A 25,381-nucleotide genomic window follows, 5' to 3' on the forward strand; every position below is an offset into this window, starting at 1 on the left:
GCTCCTATGACTCTGTATACCTGTGGTTTTAGCCTTTATAAGCTGACCAAACCCGTTGCTAGGGGCTCTTCACCCCTCCTGCGAGAGGAATCTGTGTTGAGCCCCGATGCATCGGATTCAATAAACCTCGTGCGGTTTGCATTGAGAGCGTCCTGCGTGAGTGTTCTTGGGGTCGCGTAGACAGCCCGGAGCAGGGACCCCTCTGGGGAACCCCACACTACCTCTGTCTTCCAAGTGCTAGGATTAAAGGTGGACACCACCACACCCCACAATAAATGATTTTTTAAGTGTTTCCATGGTAAAAGTAACCCAGTTAGAGAGGTAAAGTTGTACCTCAGTGGTACAGTGCTTACCTATGAGCCCTAGATTTGATTGATTCCCAGAGTGAAGGAGAGGAACAAAAAGGCTAACTAATGATAACAGTAACAACAACAAAAGGTAGCTGGGTGTGGTGGTGCACACCTTTAATCCCAGCACCAGAGAGGCAGAGGTAGGAGGATTATCATGAGTTCAAGGCCATCCTGAGACTACATAGTGAATTCCAGACCAGCCGGGGATTTAAAAAAAAAAGTTTATAAATTTAAAACTTTAGGGCTGGAGAGATGCACAAGATGCACTTGTCTCCAAAGCCTAACAACTGGGGTTTGATTCCCCAGTACCCATATAAAGCCAGATGCACAAAGCAGTACATGCGTCTGGAACTTGTTTGTAGTGACTGGAGGTCCTGGTGCTCCTATTCTCTCTGGGTCTTTCTGTCTCCTCCCTCCTTCCCTCCCTCCCGAACTCTCTCCCTCTCTCTTTCTCTCTCTCTCTGCTTGCAAATAAATAAATAAAAACTTTTTAAAAAATTAAAATTTTAAACTAAATGTTCTACTTAACAATAACTCAAGTTAATGCCAACAAATCACTATAATGATCTACATGCTCTAAAAAAACAAAAGGTAGAAAACTATTTGTGGACTTGCTACAATTGGTACAAAACTTGCATTTTTTAAGCAAATTATATGTCATTTATTTGTTTGAGAGAGAAAGAAGAGAAAGGGAGATATGAAAATGGACATACCAGGGCCTCCAGCCACTGCAAACGAACTCCAAATGTGTGCACCCCCTTGTATATCTGGCTTATGTGGGTCCTAGGGATTTGAAACTGGGTCCTTTGGCTTTGCAGGCAAATGCCTTAACTGCTAACCTGTCTCTCTAGCCCTAACTCAATTTTGTTACCTCTTATTTCCTTATTTCAATTATAAAGGATATTGGGTTTGTGAGTCAACACAGAACAGTCAAAATCTCCTACAGCAACTTTCTTTTGGAACATTCATAAAGTACACTCTTCTGTTGGGAACATGAGACTCAAAAAAAAAAAAGCTATCTGCAACAGCAAAAAATAAGACTAATGCTAAAGTACAGCAGAGCCTTGATGTGCAAAACACAAGGAAGAATAAGAATATACCCCAATAATATCATTAAATGTAATAGATCATGATATGCTTAAGGCTATTTCTAGTCCTGAACTTAGTATAAACTAATGTAAACTAATAATGTCCTTTCACCTGAAGCTACTTTGACTTGATGTCCTATCACTTAAAACTGAAAAGATTTCAACAGTTTTTTATTGCAAACAGAAAAATAATTTGCTAGGGATTAAACCCAGTAATTATTCTATCATACTTTATCATAAAAGGCACATTTCGTAGAAAAAGAAGGAATCCTACCAAACTCCTTCTATGAAGCCAGCATCACCCTGATACCAAAACCAGGCAAAGATAGAACAAAAAAAGAAAATTACAGACCAATCTCCCTCATGAACATAGATACAAAAATTCTCAACAAAATATTGGCAAACAGAATACAAGAGTATATCAAAAAGATCATTCACCCTGACCAAGTAGGCTTTATCCCAGAGATGCAGGGATGGTTCAACATACGCAAATCTATAAATGTAATACATTACATAAATGGGTTGAAGGACAAAAATCACATGATCATCTCATTAGATGCAGAGAAAGCATTTGACAAAATCCAACATCCCTTCATGATAAAAGTCCTACAGAGACTGGGAATAGAAGGAACATATCTCAATATAATAAAGGCTATTTATGACAAGCCTACAGCCAACATATTACTAAATGGGGAAAAACTGGAAGCTTTTCCACTAAAATCAGGAACAAGACAAGGGTGTCCACTGTCTCCACTTCTATTTAATATAGTTTTGGAAGTCTTAGCCATAGCAATAAGGCAAGAGACACACATAAAAGGGATACAAATTGGAAAGGAAGAAATCAAGTTATCATTATTTGCAGATGACATGATTCTATACATAAAGGACCCTAAAGACTCTACTAGCAAGCTGTTAGAGCTGATCAAAACCTACAGCAATGTAGCAGGATACAAAATAAATACACAGAAATCAGTAGCCTTCGTATATGCTAACAACAAACACACAGAGGATGAAATCAGAGAATCACTCCCATTCACAATTGCATCAAAAAAAATAAAATACCTTGGAATAAACCTAACCAAGGAAGTAAAGAATCTATACAATGAGAACTTTAAAACACTCAAGCGAGAAATTGCAGAAGACACTAGAAAGTGGAGAAACATCCCTTGTTCCTGGCTTGGAAGAATTAATATCGTGAAAATGGCAATCTTACCTAAAGCAATCTACACATTTAATGCAATCCCTATCAAAATTCCAAAGGCTTTCTTCATGGAAATAGAAAAAACAATCCAAAAATTCATTTGGAATCACAAAAAACCTCGAATATCTAAAATAATACTGAGCAACAAAAAAGAGGCTGGTGGTATCACCATACCTGAATTTAACCTATACTACAGAGCCATAGTAACAAAAACAGCATGGTACTGGCACAAAAACAGACATGTAGATCAGTGGAACAGAATAGAGGACCCAGATGTAAGCCCAAGTAGCTATAGCCACCAGATATTCGATAAAAATGCCAAAAATACTCATTGGAGAAGAGACAGCCTCTTCAGCAAATGGTGTTTTGAAAACTGGATAAATATCTGCAGAAGGATGAAAATAGATTCTTCTCTCTCGCCATGCACAAGAATTAAGTCCAAATGGATTAAAGACCTTAACATCAGACCGGAAACTTTGAAACTGCTAGAGGAAAAAGTAGGGGAAACCCTTCAACATATTGGTCTTGGCAAAGACTTTCTGAATACAACCCCAATTGCTCAGGCAATAAAACCACAGATTAACCACTGGGACCTAATGAAATTACAAAGATTTTGCACCGCAAAGGACACAGTGAAAAAAGCAAAGAGGCAACCTACAGAATGGGAAAAAATCTTCACCAGCTATATATCTGATAGAGGATTAATATCTAGGATATACAAAGAACTCAAAAAGTTAACCAATAAGGAATCAAACAAACCAATCAAAAAATGGGCTATGGAGCTAAATAGAGAGTTCTCAAAGGAAGAAATACGAATGGCATATAAGCACCTAAAAAAATGTTCTACGTCACTAGTCATCAGGGAAATGCAGATTAAAACTACATTGAGATTCCATCTCACTCCTGTCAGATTGGCCACCATCATGAAAACAAATGATCATAAATGTTGGCGGGGATGTGGAAAAAAAGGAACCCTTCTGCACTGCTGGTGGGAATGCAATCTGGTCCAGCCATTGTGGAAAACAGTGTGGAGGTTCCTAAAGCAGCTAGAGATTGATCTACCATATGACCCAGCTATAGCACTCCTAGGCATATATCCAAAGGACTCATCTCATTTCCTTAGAAGTACATGCTCAACCATGTTTATTGCTGCTCAATTTATAATAGCTGGGAAATGGAACCAGCCTAGATGTCCCTCAACAGATGAGTGGATAATGAAGATGTGGTACATTTATACAATGGAGTTCTACTCAGCGGTAAAGAAAAATGAAGTTATGAAATTTGCAGAAAAATGGATGGACCTGGAAAGTATTATACTAAGTCAGGTAACCCAGGCCCAGAAAGCCAAGCGCCACATGTTCTCTCTCATATGGGGATCCTAGCTACAGATGACTGGGCTTCTGCGTGAGAATGAAAATACTTAGTAGCAGAGGCCAGTAAGTTGAAAAGGAGACATAAAGGGTGGAGAAAGGAAGGGAGGAGGATACTTAATAGGTTGATATTGTATATATGTAATTACAATGATTGTAATGGGGAGGTAATATGATTGAGAATGGAATTTCAAACGGGAAAGTGTGGGGGTGGGGAGGGAGGGAATTACCATGGGATATATTTTATAATCATGGAAAATGTTAATAAAAATTAAAAAAAAAAAAAAAAAGGCACATTTCGGGGACCAGGAAGGCACTGGCTTGCAGAGCCTGCTCGCCCAGGTCCAATTTCCCATGGCCTACAGAGATCCAGACATGAAAAGTGGTATATGTGTCTGACATTTGTTTGCAATGGCTAGAGACACTGCTGTGCCTATACAGATTAATATATATACATACATACATACATATATATTTTATTTATTTATATGTGTGTGTGTGTGTGTGTGTGTGTGTGTGTGTGTGTGTGTGCGCGCGCGCGCGCGCGCGCCAGGCATGGCGTCACATGCCTTTAATTCTAGTACTCAGGTGACTGAGGTGAAAGGACTGTTATAAGTTCAAGGTCACCCTGGAATACAGAGTGAGTTCCAAATCAGTCTGGGATAGACTGAGACCCTACCTTGAAAAAATAAAGGGGAGGGGGGACTGGAGAGATGGCTTAGCGGTTAAGTGCTTGCCTGTGAAGCATAAGGACCCCAGTTCGAGGTTCAGTTCCCCAGGACCCACATAAGCCAGATAAACAAGGTGGCACATCTGCAGTTTGTTTGCAGTGGTTAGAGGACCTGGTGCACCCATTTTCTCTCTCTCTGCCTCTTTTTCTGTCTTGTCACTCTCAAATGAATAAACAAAAATAAACAAAAAAAATTAAGAAAAAGAAAAAAGCAGGGTGCATATTGAATTACATGTGTTCTTACCATCATATCACTGTCTTTTCCCTAGTAAAGGAAATTGTATCTTCCTGAATTATAACTATAATTCATCATAGCATATGCAAAATATAACCCTCTATAAATGATGGGATACTCACATTCATCCAGCCCCAGTTGATAGGCCAAGTTCTGTAGACCTCGTACCTTTTCCATCAAATTAGCTGTGGTGAGGCTTCCTAGTTCTGAAATATAATAATTTTAATATTATTTCTCCTTACAGTTCTCTAGTAACAATTCATTTGAGATGGGAATTCTAATTTTCAAGCTAAGCTGGGAGTGGTGGCACACACCTTTAATCCCAGCACTTGGAGGCAAAGGTTGGAGGATCACCATGAGTTCCAGGCCACACTGGGACTACATAGTGAATTCCAGGTCAGCCTGAGTTAAAGAGAGACCCTACCTCAAACGCCCCCCCAAAAAAATTCAAGCTGAATGGTAGAATGCTTGCTTAGCATATAACAAAGTCCTGTATTTAATCATTACCACCAGAAAATAATTTTCAACCTTAATTCCTATTTTAAAAAGATATGGGGGTGCTAGAGAAATGGCTTAGCAGAAACCTAAGAACTCATGTGCTAATCTCCAGGTCCCATATAAGCCAGACACACAGTGACACAAGTGCACAATGTTGCACATGTGCAGAAGGGGGCTCATGTGTCTAGAGTTTGTTTGCAGCAGCTGAAGGTCCTGCTGTGCCTATTGTCTGTCTGTCTGTCTGTCTCTCTCTCTCTCTCTCTCTGCCTCTTTCTTTCAAATAAAAAATAAATAAATTTTAAAAATGGTACGGTGGCTGGAGAGATGGTTGTGTGGTTAAAACACTTGCGTGCAAAGACTTACAACCAGGGTTCAATTCAAAAAGGTAGAAAATGAGCCTGGTATGGTGGCACATGCCTTTAATACCAGAACTAAGGAGGTAGAGGTAGGAGGATCACTATGAGTTCAAGGCCAGCCTTGAGACTGATTACATAGTGAATTCCAGGTTAGCCTGGGCTAGAGTGAGACCCTAAGGAGACCCTCAAAGGAAAAAAAAAGAAAAGAAAAATACAAAATGGGGGCTAGAGAGATGGCTTAGTGGTTAAGGTGGTTGCTTGTGAAGCCAAGGGACCCAGGTTCAATTCCCCAGGACCCACATAAGCCAGATGCACAAGAGGTGCATGTGTCTAGAGTTCATTTACACTGGTTAAAGGCCCTGATGCACCCAATCTCTTATCTGCCTCTTTCTCTCTCTCTCTCTCAAATATAAAATGAATAAAAGATAAAAAATTTTTAAAGGCATGCCAGGGCATCCAGCCACTGCAAACAAACTCCAGGCACATGTGCCATCTTGTGCATCTGGCTTACATGGGTCCTGGGGAATCAAACCTAGGTCCTTTGGCTTTGCAGGCAAGTACCTTAACCACTAAGCCATCTCTCCAGCCTGAAAAAAATATTTTTAACAATGGAAAATGGATCTGGGCGTGGTGGTTCACACCTTTAATCCTAGCACTCGGGAGGCAGAGGTAGGACTGCCATGAGTTCAAGGCCATCCTGAGACTACAGAGTGAATTTCAGGTCAGCTCTAAGCTAGAGCAAAACCCTACCTCAGGAAAGGATAATGGGACCAGGCGTGGTGGTGCATACCTTTAACCCGGCACCCAGGAGGCAGAGGTAGAAGGATCTCTATGAGTTCAAGGCCACCCTGAGATTACATAGTGAATTCCAGATCAGTCTGGGCTACAAGGAGACCTTGCCTCAAAAAAAGGGGGGGGGGTTGGCTGGAGAGATGGCTTAGCAGTCAAAGCGCTTGACTGCAAAGCCAAAGGACCCAGGTTCGATTCCTCAGGACCAACATTAGCCAGATGCACAAGGGGATTGCATACATCTGGAGTTTGTTTGCAGTGGCCGGAGGCCCTGGCACACCCATTCCCTCTCTGTCTCTCTCTCTGCCCCTCTTTCTCTGCCAAATAAATAAAAAAAATATATTTTAAAAAGAGAAAAACAGGAATGGAAAAAAGGTATAGGTATATAACAGCAAATTAAGCACTTTATAGTCTATATACATGTGTGTGCACAGGACAGAGAACATCAGGTATCCTTCTCCATCATTCTTCCACTTTATTTCCTTCAAATGGAGTCTATCACTGAACCTGGCACTGCCATGTTTTGGTCAGACCAGCAAGCCCCAGAGATTGGCCAGTCTCTGCCCCTCAGTGCTAGGATGACAGGCATGTGTGACCAAGCCAACCTTTTTGCATGGGTGCTAGGACTGAATTCAGATCTTCATACTTGCACAGCAAGTGCTCTTATTTGGTGAGTCATTTTCCCAACCCCTAAGTATCTCTATAACATTTACTTTGTCTGTCACACAAAATGAATATACCATTAACAATAAGAAACTTGCCAGGCATGGTGGCGCACCCCTTTAATCCCAGCACTTGGAAAGCAGAGGTAGGAGGATCACCATGAGTTCAAGGCCACCCTGAGACTACACAGTAAATTCCAGGTCAGCCTGGGCTAGAGTGAGACCCTACCTCGGAAAACCAAAAAAAAAAAAAAAAAAGAAAGCTAGAAACTTGCCAGGCATGTTGGCTCAAGCATGTAATGCCAGCACTTGGTAAGATGGAAATTGGGGAAAGGAAATGTAGAAGGCCCTGTCCCCATGTCCTGTACTGTAGTGTTTTATGCTGACACTGTAATTGATGTACTGTTTCAGGCGATCATTATTATTGTATCTCCCACTGTAAATCATCTTATGCTTCTTTTTATCTCCATAGTGTACCTGCAGGCATCTGTCTGCTCACTAACCATTTTTTTCTGTTTCTATAAAACTTACCTTATCTCATACTCAAGGTCTCTGGCACTAGGCCAGGCTCTGAACTCCAAGACTAAACAATAAAAATAACCCAAGATAAGGTATATAAGCTCTAAAACACCAAGAATCAAGGTCCAGGCTTTGGAAGAGATTCCCTTAGGCCCACGCTAGCATAAAAATAAACTGATTCTCCACTCTGGTACCAGGTCTCTGAGCCTTAGTTACCCGTATCACTGGGAGGCTGGGACAGGCAAATCAACATGAGTTTAAGACCTGTCTGTCTACACAGTGAGCTCAGGACAGCACTGACTAAAGAGTGAAACTCATCTAAAAAATGATAATAAAAATCAAAATAAGCCAAAGAAAGCTTGCTATGTAACAAAGCATTGAGAAAGCCCTGCAGACACATCATGATTATGCAAAATTAATGTAGCCTCCATTTTTAAGTCCCCATGATTTCAAACAAAATGGTTTCCTATTTCTCTAATGGTGGCAAACAAAAATTAAATACAGTGCTGGAGAGATAGCTAAGCAGTTATGGCACTTGCGGGTAAAGGCAAACTACCAGAGTTTGATTCCCCCATTGCCCATGTAAAGCCAGATACACATGTCTGGAGTTCATTTGCAACAGCTGGAGGCCCAGGTGCAACCCATTCTCATTCTCTTTTTCTCTCAGCCAGGTATGGTGGTGCATGCCTTTAATCACAGCACACAGAAGACTGAGGTAGGAGGAATGCTGTTAATTTCAGGCCAGCCTGAGACTAGTTCCAGGTCAGCCTGGGCTACAGTAAGATCCTACCTCCAATAACCAATAAATAAATACAAATACAAAATTTTCTTTCAGATCAAGTTTCCTATGAAATCACTTAAGGTGGGGCTGGAGAGATGGCTTAGCAGTTAAGTGCTTGCCTGTGAAGCCTAAGGACCCAGTTCAAGGCTCGATTCCCCAGGACCCACATAAGCCAGATACACAAGGTGGTGCATGCATTTGGAGTTCATTTGCAGTGGCTGGAGGCCCTAGTGTGCCCATTCTCGCCCTCCCTCTCTCTCTCTCTCTCTCTCTCTCTCTCTCTCAAGTAAATAAAAATAAATGAACAAAAATCACAGCTGGAAGGAGACATAAAGGGAAGAGAAAGGAAGGAAGGAGGGTACTTAATAGGTTGATATTGTATATATGTAAGTACAATGATTGAGATGGGGAGGTAATATGATAGAGAATGGAATTTCAAGGGGGAAAGTGGGGGGACGGACGGAATTACCATGGGATATTTTTTGATAATCATGGAAGATGCTAATAAAAATTTAAAAATAAAAGTAAAAAAAAAATCACAGTTGGGCGTGGTGGCACACGCCTTTAGTCCCAGCACTCGGGAGGCAGAGGTAGGAGGATCACCGTGAGTTCGAGGCCACTCTGAGATGACAAAGTGAATTCCAACTCAATCTAGGCCAGAATGAGACCCTACTCTGGAAAAGAAAAAATCACTTAAGGTGTAAAAATTGCCATGCATGGTGGTACACACCTTTAATCCCAGCACTTGGGAAGCAGAGGGAGAGGCAGAGGTAGGAGGATTGCCATAATTTCAAGGCCATTCTGAGATACACATGAAGTCCAGGTCAGCCTAGGCTAGAGTAAGACTCTACCTCAGGGGCAAAAAAAAAAAAAAGAAAAAAACTTTTAAAAATTTGTTTTACTTAAAAATTTCTTGCCCCAGATTTTTTTTTTTTTTGGGGGGGGGGGTTTCCGAGGTAGGGTCTCACTCCAGTCCAGGCTGACCTGGAACTCACTGTAGCTCCAGGGTGGCCTCGAACTCACAGTGATCCTCCCACCTCTGCCTCCCGAGTGCTGGGATTAAAGGCGTGCGCCACCACGCCCAGCTATTGCCCCAGATTTTTATTAAAAGTGTCTGATTCCATTCTGGCTTAAAACACAAGTCAAAGGGCTGGAGAGTTGGCTCAGCAGAAAGGTGATGGCATACAATGCCTAATGACCCAAGTTCAATTCCCCTGTACCCACATAAAGCTAGATATACAGCCCATTTGCAGTGGCTAGAAGTCCTGTCACACCCATTCATATTCTCTTCTTCCGTGCAAATAAATAAATACAATATAAATAAATAAAACACAAGTCAAGGGCTGGAGAGATGGCTTAGCAGTTAAAGCTCTTGCCTGCAAGGCCAAAAGACCCAGGATCAATTCCCCAGGACCCACATAAGCCAGATGTAAAAGGTGGCACATGTGTCTGGAGTTTGTTTTCAGTGGCTGCAGGCCCTAGCACGCCAATTCTCTCTCTGTCACTTTCTGCCTCTCTCTCAACCAAACAAAATAACAAAATACAAAAAAAAATTTTTTTTTAAACCACAAGTTAATTTGCATGAGTCAAGTTTAAAGTTTTCTTTGGAAATACAAACCAATAGGATATTATATAAATATGTTTGAAATATCAAAACAAGGAATCTGAGATGCCCTTGAGACTTAATTTTTTCCTTGGCTGGAGGGGAGAATCTGTATTTAAGCATGCAGAACAATGAATTACTTCTGAAATCACATAAAGGTGTTTTGTTCTCCATTTATCATCCTTCAGTCATTATCTGCATCTGGCATAAGTAGACGTTCTTGACCTGTTCAGCTGCTTAAATAGGTAAAGAATCCAAGATTTTTACTTTAATTTCATTTATTACTTCACAACCATCATGATTCTGATCACCCGAAGAATGATAAGAGATCAAGATCATAAAATATTAATGTTTTGTAAATTAAATTTCCAGTCTATGATTGAGTTCTAAATCATTTATCAACAATAGCGACTATTCAGAGAATGCTTATGGAAGAAATTTTAAGAACAGAAAGAAATAAAAGATAGGTCTTAACCCACTAAAGGGTTGTCAGCTAGTAATATTGGCAATAAATATATGGCAGTAAGTCCTATAAATAAGACACTTCCTATATTGTAGAAAAAGTCTGAGCCGGGTGTGGTCCACATACCTTGAATCCCACTTGGGAGGCAGAAGTAGGAGAATCACTGTGAGTTCTAACCAGCTTGGGACTACAGAGTGAGTGTCAAGTCAACCCAGGCTAGAGTAAGACCCTACCTCAAGGAAAAAAAAAAATCAGGATTTAAATTTTAACACTTTCTAGTAAATCTTGGTTAAAGTCTGAACCTAACAGGGCAAACTCTGAACCTAATAGGGCCTCTATGAGAATTAAGTATGAAAACTTTTGTTTACTGTAAGCATTATACAAACCAGTTAATATTAAAAGGATTAAAAGTAGAAAAATTCACTGTAACTGCTTTGAATTAGCTGGACTTCCCTGCAGGGGAAGAAGTAGAAAGCTGTTGTAGACAGTCATGCAGAACTCTGGGCTTCTGGGTGAGGTGGCAGCGCAGCACAGCCACATCAAAGCCATCTAGGGACAGATATAAGCAGAAAACCAGCAAAATAAACTCTTCTACCAAAAAAGCGAAGGTGTATAAGTTATTATCAACCACAGCAGAGAAGCAGGAGAGACTATGATCTTCCAGAAAAGAGCAAACTGGCCAGAATCCCACAGAGGCACCACGGCCCCAGTCAGCATGCCCACCAGCCCGGCCTGCACCGAGCTGCAGAAGCAGAAACCAGGTGGAGAGATTTCCCACTCACACCAGCCTCCTCACAAAGTCAAGACACCTGAAGAACACAACTCCAAGCATCTTGTACAGCTTCCTATCCCCCAACTGTCAAGGCCATGAACCTCCAGAGAACTCATTCAACCCCAACTGCAAGGCACCCAGCACAGCGGACTAGAACACCAGATCCACAGCACAACACAGAGGGATGGAAGAGGGCACTCAGCATTGGTGAAATTGGAAGCCATCCCAAAAGGTAACAGGGGCCGGGCGTGGTGGCGCACGCCTTTAATCCCAGCACTCGGGAGGCAGAGGTAGGAGGATCGCAGTGAGTTCAAGGCCACCTGAGACTACAGAGTTAATTCCAGGTCAGCCTGGACCCGAGTGAGACCCTACCTCAAAAAAAAAAAAAACAAAAAAAAACAAAAGGTAACAGGGCCTACTAACATAAAGGCAGGTACTTAGGCCTGCCCTGGAAGTGCTAATCTCTTTCCAGGTCAGAGAAGGTTATGTGTTACAAATTCATGGTTGTCTTTACCATTCTCAAATAAGCTGTATTTTGGGGTTGACTATTGTTGCCTTTCATATTTCCTGAATCATAGGGCCTTTATCTTTTTCTTCTGTCATTACTGGGGCCAGGGTCTGATTGGGTCCTAGGCTGCCCTGGAATCATTTCAGGCTAGAAATCGCAACCTCCCAGTTGACAAGGGTGTGGACCAGCACACATCCTCATGGACTTTGGCTTTATTAGATTATCTGTTTGTTTTAATCCCCACTACTGCATAAATACTCTGTTTCCATTTGGATTGAATGTGTATATTGCTCAGTTGAATTTTAGAACTTGCTCCCCCAATATACTATAACACTTGAATAGCAGACAAATTCAACACCTAGGGTCACTCCTGCTGTATTCATGGAGTGTAAGAACAACACTTGGCACCTTAAACTCCTACCCTGCAGATATATAAAGCTGTATTTACATGGCTAAGAACAATGCAGATAATTAGAAAACCCTAGCATCAAATTAACTTCAAGATGTATAAACTTCTACATTATAATACAAGACACACAAAAAAATCAAGACAATACAATCCCACCAAAAATTATAAATCCATTGGAAATGACTGTTTTAAATGAAATGCCTGACAAAGATTTAAAAAAAATACATATATATATGTATATGTATATGTCTATACTCAAAGAAATCAAAGGAATCAGAGGAAAACAAACTCCTGAAGAACACAGGAAACCAACTTAATAAAATAAGGAGGTGTGGTGGTTTGATTCAGGTGTCCCCCATAAACTTAGGTGTTGCGAATGCTAGCTCCCCAGCTGATGGATATTTGGGAATTAATGCCTCCTGGAGGGAGTGTATTGTTGGGGGCGGGCTTATAGGCTTTATAGCCAGTTTCCCCTTGCCAGTGTTTGGCACACCCTCCTGTTGCTGTGGTCCATCTTCTGTTGGCCAGGGGGTGATGTCCACCCTCTGCTCATGCCATCATTTTCCCCTGCCATCGTGGAGCTTCCCCTCGAGCCTGTAAGCCAAATAAACCTCTTTTTCCCAGAAGCTGCTCTTGGTTGGGTGATTTCTACCAGCAATGCGAACCGGACTGCAACAGTAAAGTGGTACCGAGGAGTGGGGTTGCTGATAAGACACCTGACTGTGTGGCTTCGGCCTTTTGAAGCTGATTTTCAAGAGGAATGTGGAAGGAGTTGAAACCTTGGCCTAAGAGATGCCTTGCAGTGCTGTAAGTACAGCTTGATGGTCTATCCTGGTCAGAGCTGAAAGACCTGAAGGCAGTAAGAACTATGGACTGTGAGGTTTGGCTTATGAGGGTGAGAAAGAGCTGTGCCTGGACTGGGCTAGCAGTTTGTGTGAGAAGCTTGCTCTTATGCCCATGTCCTGAGAAGTTGTGCAGGGTTGCTTTGCGTAGAAATGAACTGGTGTGTGCAGAGGGATATGGCACAGAAAGAAAAATCTTTGGGTGAACTATTGCCCGTTCAGCTGCAACTGAGAGATTACAACCTTTGAGACTGGGCTAGCTGACCTGTGCTGGGGCAACAAGAAGAATGTAGACTCTCTTGAAGGGGCCTGAGTGCTCAAGGAGTCCTGTTCTTCAAAGTCTGCTTAATTCCCCCCTGGATTAACAAATTGGCACCCTACCTGGTATTGTGGAGTATAAGAAATGCTGGAAAGAGGGTCATTGAGTTTGCAACACGGTCTTGTGTTTTGGAAATGGCCATGGGCAGTGTGAAGCAGGTTTGCTGGTCGCCTGCATAGAGACCCCATGGGGCCATGAAGATGAACCGTGGCTTGCAGTGGAGACCCAGCGGAGATGCCGGGACCATGAGATGGCTGCCGAGGAGCTGCCAGCCCGATGAAGTTTCCCAGGACTGTGAGTAGCCTAGCTGGAGGGGCGGAATTGGAATGCCAGAGACTTGTTGCTGGTTAGAATTATCGGACTTGAAGATTTGTCACTGGTTTGAGTTGCTGGACTTGAAGCTACAGAGTTTGATGTTTGCCCTGGTTGTTTTAAATCTTGTATTGGTTGAATGTTTCTTTGCTATGCCCAATGCCATCTATTGCAGTGTGAATATTTATTCTGTGCCATTCTGGGTTTTTTGAGGTTATATTTTGGTATTATGGCTCAGTTAAAAGATCTTGAACTATGGGGATGTATGAACATCATTGAGATTGATAAAAACTATGGGGACTTTTAAAGTCAGACTGAATGTATTGTATTTTACATCATGTATGGATATCAGTTTATGGGGGCCAGGGGCGGAATGTGGTGGTTTGATTCAGGTGTCCCCCATAAACTTAGGTGTTGCGAATGCTAGCTCCCCAGCTGATGGATATTTGGGAATTAATGCCTCCTGGAGGGAGTGTATTGTTGGGGGCGGGCTTATAGGCTTTATAGCCAGTTTCCCCTTGCCAGTGTTTGGCACACTCTCCTGTTGCTGTGGTCCATCTTCTGTTGGCCAGGGGGTGATGTCCACCCTCTGCTCATGCCATCATTTTCCCCTGCCATCGTGGAGCTTCCCCTCGAGCCTGTAAGCCAAATAAACCTCTTTTTCCCAGAAGCTGCTCTTGGTTGGGTGATTTCTACCAGCAATGCGAACCGGTTGTATGTGGGATAGTTATGCGATGTTAGGCGGAATTATGAGCTTGTTACTGTTGTCATTTGGAAATTAAATATGATGTAAGGAGACATGATTTGATGCCAAGTTGACAAGGGGTGGACTTGTGATAGTTAAGGTGTTGTCAACTTGATCTGTTTAGTAATCCACAGGCTGCTTCTAGGAAGGATCAACTAAAGGAGGAGGTCTTTCTCCCAGGGTGAGCCCTTCCCCCAGAGTGGGCGGTCCCGCTCAGAGAGGGACTTGATATAAGGAAGCTCTGGGTAGAAGAGTTCCCTTTTTTTTTTCCTTCCTTCCTTCCTTCCACTTGGCTGCCGGAGCTGCTCCCTACCTTCTAGCGTGGATTGAAGACCAGTGCAGACTAAAGACCAACATCAACCGAAGACCCACGTGGATCGAAACCCAGCGGCTCCTCTCCAGGCTTTCCGGCTCCTCAGGAGGCCTCCAGGTTTTCCGGCACCATCTGCAGTGCCAGGTCGGGACTGCTGAGGCATCTGGCCACGTGGACTGAGCAGCTACCAGGTTCGGTGATTCTCAGGCCTGCAACTGCTATTGGACTACTGTAAGCTAATCCAATAAATTCCCTTATAAAATAATTCATTCTAGTAATTCTGTTCCTCTAGAGAACCCTGACTAATACAGGAGGTTAAAAAAACAAAAAGACATGAGTAAGGAAATAGAAATAATGAAAAAATACCAATCAGAAATATTATAAATTCAAAAACAGAGTAGGTCAAATAGAAAATTCTATAGAAAGTCTCACCAGTAGAATGGATCAGGAAGACGACAGAATATCTAAACTGGAAGACCAAGTGGCAGAGCTAATACAGTCCAACAAAAAGAAAGACAAACTAATAGGAAGGCATGAATGGGAATTTCAAGACATTCGTGACAATATGAAGAGATCAAACATAACAATTCAGGTCATAGTAGGAGAAGAATTTCACTCCAAAGGCCAAACAGGTATTTTCAACAAAATCATAGAAAACTTCCCCCAAATAGGGAAAGTGATGCCAATGCAGATACAGGAAGACTTTAGAACACTAAACAGACAAAATCAGGAAACAGCTCTCATTGTCATTTTATAATTAAATTACTAAACATACAAACCAAAGAAAATATATTGAAAGCAGTTAGAGAGAAAAAGAAAGTCACATACAAAGGCAAGCCCACCAGGATCACAGCAGGTTACTCAACACAAACTTTAAAAGAAGGGCTTGCAATGAGGTATTCCATGTTCTGAAAGATAACAAATGTCAACCAGGATTACTTTATCCTGCAAAACTATCCACCCAAATAGATGGTGAAATCAGGACATTCCACAACAAAAACAGGCTAAAGGAATATATGGACACTAGACTAGTTCTACAGAAAATACCTGAAAGGGAAAAAAAAAAAAAAAGAAAATACTTGAAAGTATCCTCCATGCAGAAGATAAGGAACCAGGAAAAAAGAAGTCATATTCAAATAATAGTTAATACAAGAGAGTAAAGGAAAAACCAGAAGAACTACAAAACAAGAATGGCAAGAGTACATACACACCTTTCAATTAAAACTTTTTTTCAATAAAAACTCATTTATTTATTTGCAAGCAGAGAGAGAAGACAGACAGACAGAGAGAGAATGGGCACAACAGGGCCTCCAGCCACTGCAAACAAACTCCAGATGCATGTGCCCTTTATGCATCTGGCTTACGTGGGTCCTAGGGAATTGAACCTGGGTCCTTTGGCTTCATAGGCAAACACCTTTAACTGCTAAGCCATCTCTCCAGCTCTCAACAATAACTCTTATCATCAATGGCCTCAATGCCTCGACCAAAAGACACAGGTTTGAAATTGCTAGAGCAAAAAGTAGGGGAAACCCTTCAACATATTGGTATAAGCAACCACTATCTGAATAAAACCCCAGTGGCTCAGGAAATAAAACCACTAATCAACCACTGAGACCTCATGAAATTACAAAGCTTTTGTACTGCAAAGGACACTGTGAATAAAGCAAAGAGGCAACCAACAGAATGGGAGAAAATTTTGCCAGCTATACATCTGACAGAGGATTAATATCCAGGAAACAAATAACTCAAAAAAACTAAATGATGGGCTGGAGGGACGGCTTAGAAGTTAAGGCACTTGCCTGCAAAGCCAAAGGACCCAGGTTCAATCCCCACAGGACCCACGTAAGCCAGATGCACAGTGGCATATGCATCTGGAGTTCGTTTATGGCAGGGGGCCCTGGAGTGTTCATTCTCTCTGTTTGTCTCTCTTTCTCTGTCTCAAGTAAATAAATAAGAGTTAAAAAAAAAATTAAAAAAACTAAATAATAACAAACCAAACAACACAATTAAAAAATGAGCTATGGCTGGACGTGGTGGCACATGCCTTTAATCCCAGCACTCGGGAGGTAGAGGTAGCAGGATTGCCACGAGTTCAAGGCCATCCTGAGACAACATAGTGAATTCAAAGTCAGCCTAGGCTAGAGTGAGACCCTACCTTGAAAGACCAAAAAAAAAAAAAAAAAAAAGCTATGGCAGAAGAAGTGACAGAGAGCTTAGCACTGAAAGATTTCTATCACACCTTCCAAGGCTCAGGGTCTATTGCAGAAGAGGTGGCAGAAAGAATGTAAGAGCCAAAGGAAGGGTAGCACTCCTTACAACATGCTCCTCCAGACACAAAATGGCCTGGATATCCATGACCTCACAGTTCCTGACACTACGGACATAAGACCAGTATAATAGGAGGAAAAGGTGATGACATCAAAATAAAAGAGAGACTGATTGAGAAGGGAGGGAATATTATGGAGAATGGAGTTGTGAAGGGGAAAGTGAGGGGGGAGGGTTTATAGTCTATAATTGTGAAGTTGGCAATAATAATAATAATAATAATAAACCTATAGGGCTAGATAGATGGCTTAGCACTTAACCGTTTGCCTGTGAAGCCTAAGGACCCCAGTTCAAGGCTCAATTCTCCAGGACCCACATTAGCCAGTTGCACAAGGGGGTGCACGCATCTAGAGCTCGTTTGCAGTAGATGGAGGCCCTAGTGCGCTCATTCTCTTTCTCTATCTGCCTTTCTCACTGTCTGTCACTCTCAAATAAATAAATAAATAATGAACAAAAAAATTAAAAAATAACTCTGAAGACGGTTAAGTAGGCAGTAGGAAGCCAAGAACACTGTAAAGTAAAAGATAAAAAGAGGAAAGGTGGTGTAGGAATGTAAATGTAATAGTATAAGTTACAGGACAAGCCATGCTTATAGTCCTAGACAAACAGGAGGTTGAGACAAGAGGATCATTTGAACTCGTAAGTTCAAGGACAAATGTAGCAACATAGTTAGACCACATAAGGTGGTGTGAATGAGAAGGGTTTTGTTCCAGCAAAAGGTAACTAAACCACCACATTGAAGAAAAAAAAAAAAAAAAAGCCAGGTGTGCTGGTGCATGTGTTCAAATCACAGTATGCAGGAGGATGTGATAGGAGTATCACTGTGAGTTCAAGCCTAGCCTGAGACTACACAGTGAATTTCAGGTCAGCCTGGGCTAGAATGAGACCCTACCTCAAAAAACTAACAATAGGGCTGGAACAGTGGCTTAATGGTTAAGGTGCTTGTATGCAAAACCAAAGCACCAGGTCGATTTCCCAGGAGCCATATAAGACAGATGTACAAGGTGGTACATGTGTCTGGAGTTCTTCTGCAGGGGCTAGAGGCCCTGGTGCACCCATTTTTTATCTGTCTCTTTCTCTCTCTCAAATAAATAAAATAAAAAGCAAGCCTGAGCCGGGCGTGGAGGCGCACACCTTTAATCCCAGCACTCGGTAGGCAGAGGTAGGAGGATTGCAGTGAGTTCAAGGCCGCCCTGAGACTACATAGTTAATTCCAGGTCAGCCTGGGCTAGAGTGAGACCCTACCTCGAAAATCAAAAAATAAATAAATAAATAAATAAAATAAAAAGCAAGCCTGGTGACACATGTCTTTAAACCTAGCACTTGGGAGGCAGAAGTAGAACTTCCATGAGTTCAAAGCCACCCTGAGTCTACACAGTGAATTCTGGGCCAACCTGTGCATAAATTCAGATGCACAAAGTGGTATATGCATCTGGAGCTTGTTTGCAGTGGCAAGGCCTTGGTTTGCCCATTCTCTCTATTGCTCTTCTCTTTGCTTGCAAGGGTAGGGGGTGGAGATTATATATATATATATATATGGAGAGAGAGAGAGAGAGAGAGAGAGAGAGAGAGAGAGAGAGAGAGATATTACACACACACACACACACACACACACACAAATAATAACAATAATACATAGCCGGGCATGGTGGCACACGCCTTTTAAATTTATTTCAGTTTACTTGTTTGAGAAAGAGAGAGAACGGGCATGCAAAGACCTTCAGCTGTTGTAATCAAATTCCAGAGATATGGGCCACCTTGTGCATCTGCCTTACATGGGTTTAGTGACTTGAACCTGAGTCCTTTGGCTTCACAGGCAAGCACCGAAACTGCTAAGCCATCTCTCTAGCCTGGCGCATACCTTTAATCGCAGTACTTGGGAAGCAGAGGTAGGATCGCCATGAGCTCAAGGCCACCCTAAGACTACACAGTGAATTCCAGGTCAACCTGAGCTATACTGAGACCCGACTCAAACAACCAAAAATAAGTAAATAAATAATAGATAAATAAAAAGTAGAAATTCCAGCAATTGGGAGGCAGAGGTAGGTGGATCGCCATGAATTTGAGGTCACCCTGAGACACATAGTCAATTCAAGGTCAGCCTGGACTAGAGAGAGACCCTACCTGGAAAAAAATAAGAGTATCACATACCTTTCAACATGTCGATGTCATCACGTTCTATTTCAGCCATCCATTTGGGTGGAGAACTAGTGATAGGCTGTTAGAAAACAGAAAAACAAAAACCACCATTCAGATACATCCTTCCTGCAAGAAAGTTTGAAAAAATGTAGTTTGTCATATAACCCTCAGAATAAAAACACTAGAAAATTGCAATTTCAACTTAAAAAATAAATTTATTTGCAAGAAAAAGACACTGTTAGAGTGAGTATGGGCATACCAGGGCCTCTTGCCCTGTATAAACTCCAGACACATGGGCCACTTTTTTGCATCTAACTCTGTGTGGGTACTGAAGAACCAAACCTGAGTGAGCAGGCTTTGCAAGCAAGCATCTTTACCTGCTAGACCACTTGCTCAGCCCTAAAAATTGCAATTTCCAAACCTGAAATTTAGGCCAGGTATGGTGGTACACACCTTTAATCCCAGCACACAGAAAGTAGTAGGAGGATTACCATTTGAGTCCACCATGAGACTACATAGTGAATTCCATCTAGGTCAACCTGGGCTAGAGCAACACCCTACTTCCAAAAAAAAAAAAAACCTGGATTTCTCTAGGTTCAGACATAAGTTACAAAGATTCACAGTACAAAACAATGTAGTTCATCTTTGTGTATATATGTGAGGAGTACGTATTTATGTGTGTGCATGTGCATGCATGTGGAAGACACAGGTGAATGTTGGGTGTCTTCCTCAATAGTTTTGCACCTTATTTGTTGAGACAAAGTCTCTCACTGAAACTGGAGCTCCTGAATTCAGTCATTCTAGGTGGCCAGCAGACTAGGTAGTCAGACAGGATCCTCTGATCTCTGTCCCCAGTGGAAGGATTATGGGTACATGCTGCCCTACACAGCTTTTACATGGGCCAGGAATCAAAGCTCTCATTTTGGGGCTAGAAATACTGCTTAGTGTTTGCCTGTGAAGCCAAAAGACCCAGGTTTGATTCCCCAGGACCCATGTAAGACAGATACACAAGGTGGCACATGCCTCCTTGTTTACTTACAGAAGCTGAAGGCCCTGGCATGCCCATTCCCTTTCTCCCTGCCCCCCCGCCTCTCTCTCAAAAATAATAATAAAGATAGTATTAAAACAATCTTTTAAAAAAAAAAAACCCTCATTTTTGAGTGGCACTTTACTGACATAGCCATTTCTCCAGCCCCTGCTACTCATTTTTTTGTTCATTTTTTTTTTGTTATTGTTTTTCGAGGTAGGGTCTCATTCTAGCTCAGAATGACCTGGAATTCACTATGTAGTCTCAAGGTCCTGAACCTTGAACTTGGTCCTTTGGCTCTGTCTTCTTGCAAATATAAATAAAAATGCTAATAATAAATGTTACCACACATGGTGGCACGTGCCTGTCATTGCTGAACTTGGAAGGCTGAGGCAGAAGAATGAGTTCAAGGCTAGTCTGAGTTACATAGTAGACAGAGGGGGGAAAAAAAGCAGCCCAAAACATTCACAAATGTACTTACTGATTTAGAGTATCAAAGGCTACTGGGAGGCAGAGGTAGGAGGATTCTCTTCAGTTCAAGACCACCCTGAGACTACAAAAATTCCAGGTCAGCCTGGGCCAGAGAAAAACCCTACCTTGGGAAAAAAAAAAATTAAAATGAGTATGAATGAAGTACTGGCCGGTGATCTTGGTGTTACTGGGGATTTACATATGGAGGATTTAGATTTGGACAGTGGTCTAGCTGAGCACTGAATTCCAGGCTGCAACACTGGGCAGAGAGCATCAGCTTCCTTATCTGTCAAGAGTGGGAGGATGGGCTGGAGAGATGGCTTAGCGATTTAAGATGTTTGCCTGCAAAGCTAAAGGATCCTGGTTCAATTCTCTGGGGCACATGCACCTGGAGTTTGTTTGCAGTGGCTGGAGCCCTGACACACCCATTCTCTCTCTGCCTCTTTCTCTCTCTCTCAAATAAATAAATTAATTATTAAAAAAAAAAAAAGATTGGGAGGGAAATGCAGCTCACTGTGGGTACTTCAGAAAATAAGTGAAGATCCCCAACAGTGGGTACCCAGTTAAGTATATGTGCATACGTTTCTTTTCTTTACAATAATTTTGGGATAAGTTCATATCCATCTTTCTGTCTGAACTTAAATCTCAAAGTATGTTACAGAATCTGACAATGTCTCTTAGAAGCTCCTGAGGCTAAGTCATATCCCAGGAAGACCTGCCACTTACAACAAGCTGGAACTTGCAGTTGTACTAGAATCCATCTAAACCTAACCATGTGTTTATGGACTTTACTATGAAGAATGAATCTAAATGTATTATATATTTCAGGAAGTACTGCCATTTACAGTAAGCTTCTATCTTAGAATATTTAGTTGTAGCCAAATGTAATTAAGCTGAAATTTTAAGTATAAATGAGAATAAAAGAAAATTAAATCATATCCTGGCTGCTCAATCTACCATACAGAAGTTGACATAACTATAACAACTACCCAATGTTGCCTGTTAAATCCCAGGCACTAAAAAATGTTTTAAATGTATTATGACTTTCTAGTCTAAGAATTCTAAAAAGTAGTTGCAGTGAAAAACTAAGGTTTACTTTCCTGCAAACAAGGAAAGATATTAAGGGATGGGATGATTTGACCCTCAAAATGGCAATTGTTGGACCCTCCCTTGCTGCTCTGGCAGCCTTGAGCAAAAGGACTGTTAAACTGCTGGCCATTATGAACACTCCATGGATTGGTTGCAGAAACTATCAGTCAATTGTAGTTGCTTGCTTTGACTCCTATAGGTAAAGGTTAAAGCCCCAGACAAGACTGTTTCAAGCAATTTTTTAAAAATATTTTATTTATTTGTTATTTGAGAGAAAGGAGAGAGAGAGAGAGGATGGACACACCAGAGCCTCCAGCTACTGCATATCAACTCCTGATGCATGCACTCCCATGTGCCTCTGGCTTACGTAGGTACTGAGGAATTGAACCTGGATCCTTAGGTTTTGTAGGCAAGTGCCTTAACTGCTGAGCCATCTCTCCAGCCCTGAGTTTAAACAGGATGTTTTTTTTTGGTATGTACACATATTCATGTGCAGAGGTACATATGTGTTTGCCTGTGAGGTATGTGTGTGGAGGCTATAGGTTAATATCAAGTGTCTACCTGAACCACTCTTCACCTTATTTGCTGAGACAGGTTCTCTTACTTGAACCCACAGCTTGCCAACTCATTGAGTATAGCTGACCAGTTTGCCCCAGGAATCCCCTATATCCACCTCTGGAGCACTGGGATTTTACACAGTCTGCCATGCCTGCCTGGCATTTACATAGGTGTGGGGAATACAAACTTAGGTCCTCACATTTGCACTTTTCCAAGTGAGCCACCTCTCCAGCACTCCCATAAAGGACTCTTGGTAACATAATCCTCAGTGAACTCTAGATGACACTACAATGATTTTCACCCATGCCAGAGGGGAAGTATTTTCTCTGGTAGCTTAGCAGAGACTGGTCCAAAAAGAACAATGCTGTGATTGGAACAAACCACCCCTTTCTGGCTTTAAGAGCAGTTGGTTCTGCTCACTTGGAAAGCTGGCTGGGAGAGGCCCTCCTGCACTGCTTCCCCTGGTGTTGCAACATTAGGTCCAATAAAAGGCTTCTCTCAGCCGGGCTTGGTGGCGCACATGGTTAATCCCAGCACTTGGGAGGCAGAAGTAGGAGGATCACTATGAGTTTGAGGTCAGCCTCGGATCAGAGTGAGATCCAGATCAGCCTAAGCTAGAATGAGACCCTACCTCAGAAGTAAAACAAAAAGGCTTCTTTCAAGTGGTCATTCTTGGCCTACTTTTAGTATTGCAGACTGAGCTGGTTAACACAAAGAAACAGCAAGCAGAGTGTAAGAAAGCAGAGTGGCAGCAACAAGAGCACTGGAATAGCCAGCTGCTAGACAACTGAAGGAATGTAGCTAGCAGTTAGCAGCCAGAGCTGCAAAAGCAGCATAGCAATCAGCTGCAAAGACAACTGCTAAAAAAAAAAAAAAAAAAAAAAAAGGCAGAACTACTTGGGCATGGTGGTGCATGCCTTTAATCCCAGCACTCAGGAGGCGGAGCTAAGATCGCTGTGAGTTCAAGGCCACCCAGATGCTACACAGTGAATTCCAGGTAGTCTGGGCTAGAGTGAAACCCTACCATAAAAAAGAATAAATAAATAACCAAGATAGGTGGCTGGCGGCGGCAGCAGCAGCAAAAGAGCACAAGCGCTGCCTCCCAAACAGCACCAGCTACAAGAGGCAGTGGAGCACTTCAAGAGAGCAGCGAGGTCAGAAGCATGGTGGAAGTAGAGAGGATGATGAAGTAGGCAGAAGGTGGAAAATCAAAGACTATGAAGAAGAACAGGAGACTGTAAAGAGTCAGAAGAGAAACTGCAGAACCTGATCACTGGAAGGAGCTGCCAAAGCCTTCACAGTCTCAGAAGCTCCCAGGTCCAGGAACTGAAACACTGGCCTCTACCAAGGGTTGAAGAATTCTGACACGTATGAGCACCTGGCCACCGGCTGCTTCTAAGTGCTACGTAATCGCAGCTTCCTAGGTCCACACAAGAACTGCAACACTTACAGAGCTGAGGAGTCTATAACCCTATGCTTACATAAAAGCTTTAGTATTACAGGCACTACCTGCTGCTCCTCTTGCCTGCCTGCTCCCACTAATTGCTGCTGTCAAGGGAGGGTAGTAGACAACTTCAGGTTCGCTGAGATGAACTTCCAGACCAGGCACAGTTATGGAGGAAGGGATATTTATGAAAGCTTACAGATCCAGGGGAAGTTCCATAATGGCAGAAGAAGCTGACCTTCCCTCACAGGTCCAAACAGAGAGAGAAAAACACAAGCCAAAAAAGCCACACAGCACACTTCATGAACTCCAGCTAGGCACACTTTGCCTATCTTTAGATTGAAATCTCAAATCCACCACACCTTAAGATTCGCCCAGTGATACCACCTCCAGCCAGGTGGCTGCAGATCCAAACTACCAAGCTAATAAAACACTGAATATATTGGGGGTCATCTATTCAAACTATACCACATTCCAACCCTGGCCCCCAATAGATTCATAATCATCACACATTGTAAATTGTACTCAGTCCACTTTAGTCTTGACCAACTTAAACTACCACAGGAGGGATACAAAAGTTGCCAAAGGACAGGAGAGATGGCTTAGCAGTTAAGTGCTTGCCTGTGAAGCCTAAGGATCCAGTTCGAGCTTCTATCCGCAGGACCCACGTAAGCCAGGAGGCGCATGCATCTGGAGTTTGATTGCATAGGCTGGAGGCCCTGATGCGCCCATTCTCTCTCTCTGCCTCTTTCTCTGTCTGTCACTCTCAAATAAATAAGTAAAAAAAAATAAAATAAAAAAAATTAAGTGCCAAAGATTTGCACTTGAAGAGCTTCTCATCCAAGTAGGTCAAAAGGACTGCAGTCAGCTGATTGGTGACAGATTTCTTTCTTTCTATTTTTAAAATATTTTAAGTTATTTATTTGAAAGAAAGAGAGACAGACAAAAAGAAAGGCAAACAAAGAATGAATATGGGCAGGTCAGGGCCTTCTGCCATTGTAAGCAAACTCCAGATGTATGCACCACTTGGTGTATCTGGCATGACATGGGTACTGGGAAACTGAAACAGGGTCATCAAGCTTTGCAAGCAAGCACTGTTAACTACTGAGCCATCTTTCCAGACTGGTAACACAGGTTTCTAATGAAGTATAGAAAAATCCAAAAATTGAGCCAGACGTGATGGCACACACCTTTAATTCCAGCACTCGAGAGGCAGAGGTAGAAGGATTGCTGTGAGTTCGAGGCCACCCTGAGACTAGATAGTGAATTCCAGGTCAGCCTGAACTAGAGTGAGACCCTGCCTCAAAAAACAAACAAACAAAAAACGCAGAAAAATCAAAAAAATCCCCTAAGGAGTTATAAAATTAAAACCATAATGCTACCACATACACAAGAAAAAAAAAAATTAAAAATTCGACTTGGGGCAAAAAAACCCCACTGTTACAGCAAGTATTTCAAATATC

General features: G+C 42.1%; 1 protein-coding gene across 1 annotated transcript in view; it reads right to left on the bottom strand.

The window, feature by feature from the left end:
* The window catches only part of Lin52 (lin-52 DREAM MuvB core complex component), a 136,614-nt gene that overhangs the window by 101,926 nt on the left and 9,307 nt on the right, over positions 1 to 25,381 (bottom strand). The window contains exons 4-5 of the mRNA XM_045155619.1: positions 19,342 to 19,408; positions 5,097 to 5,180 (exon numbers count right to left, since the gene is read on the bottom strand). Coding sequence (XP_045011554.1) covers positions 5,097 to 5,180; positions 19,342 to 19,408 — 151 coding nt within the window. The remainder of the gene's footprint in view (positions 1 to 5,096; positions 5,181 to 19,341; positions 19,409 to 25,381) is intronic.

Source organism: Jaculus jaculus, chromosome 7, assembly GCF_020740685.1.
Source record: "Jaculus jaculus isolate mJacJac1 chromosome 7, mJacJac1.mat.Y.cur, whole genome shotgun sequence".
NCBI classification, from domain to species: domain Eukaryota; kingdom Metazoa; phylum Chordata; class Mammalia; order Rodentia; family Dipodidae; genus Jaculus; species Jaculus jaculus.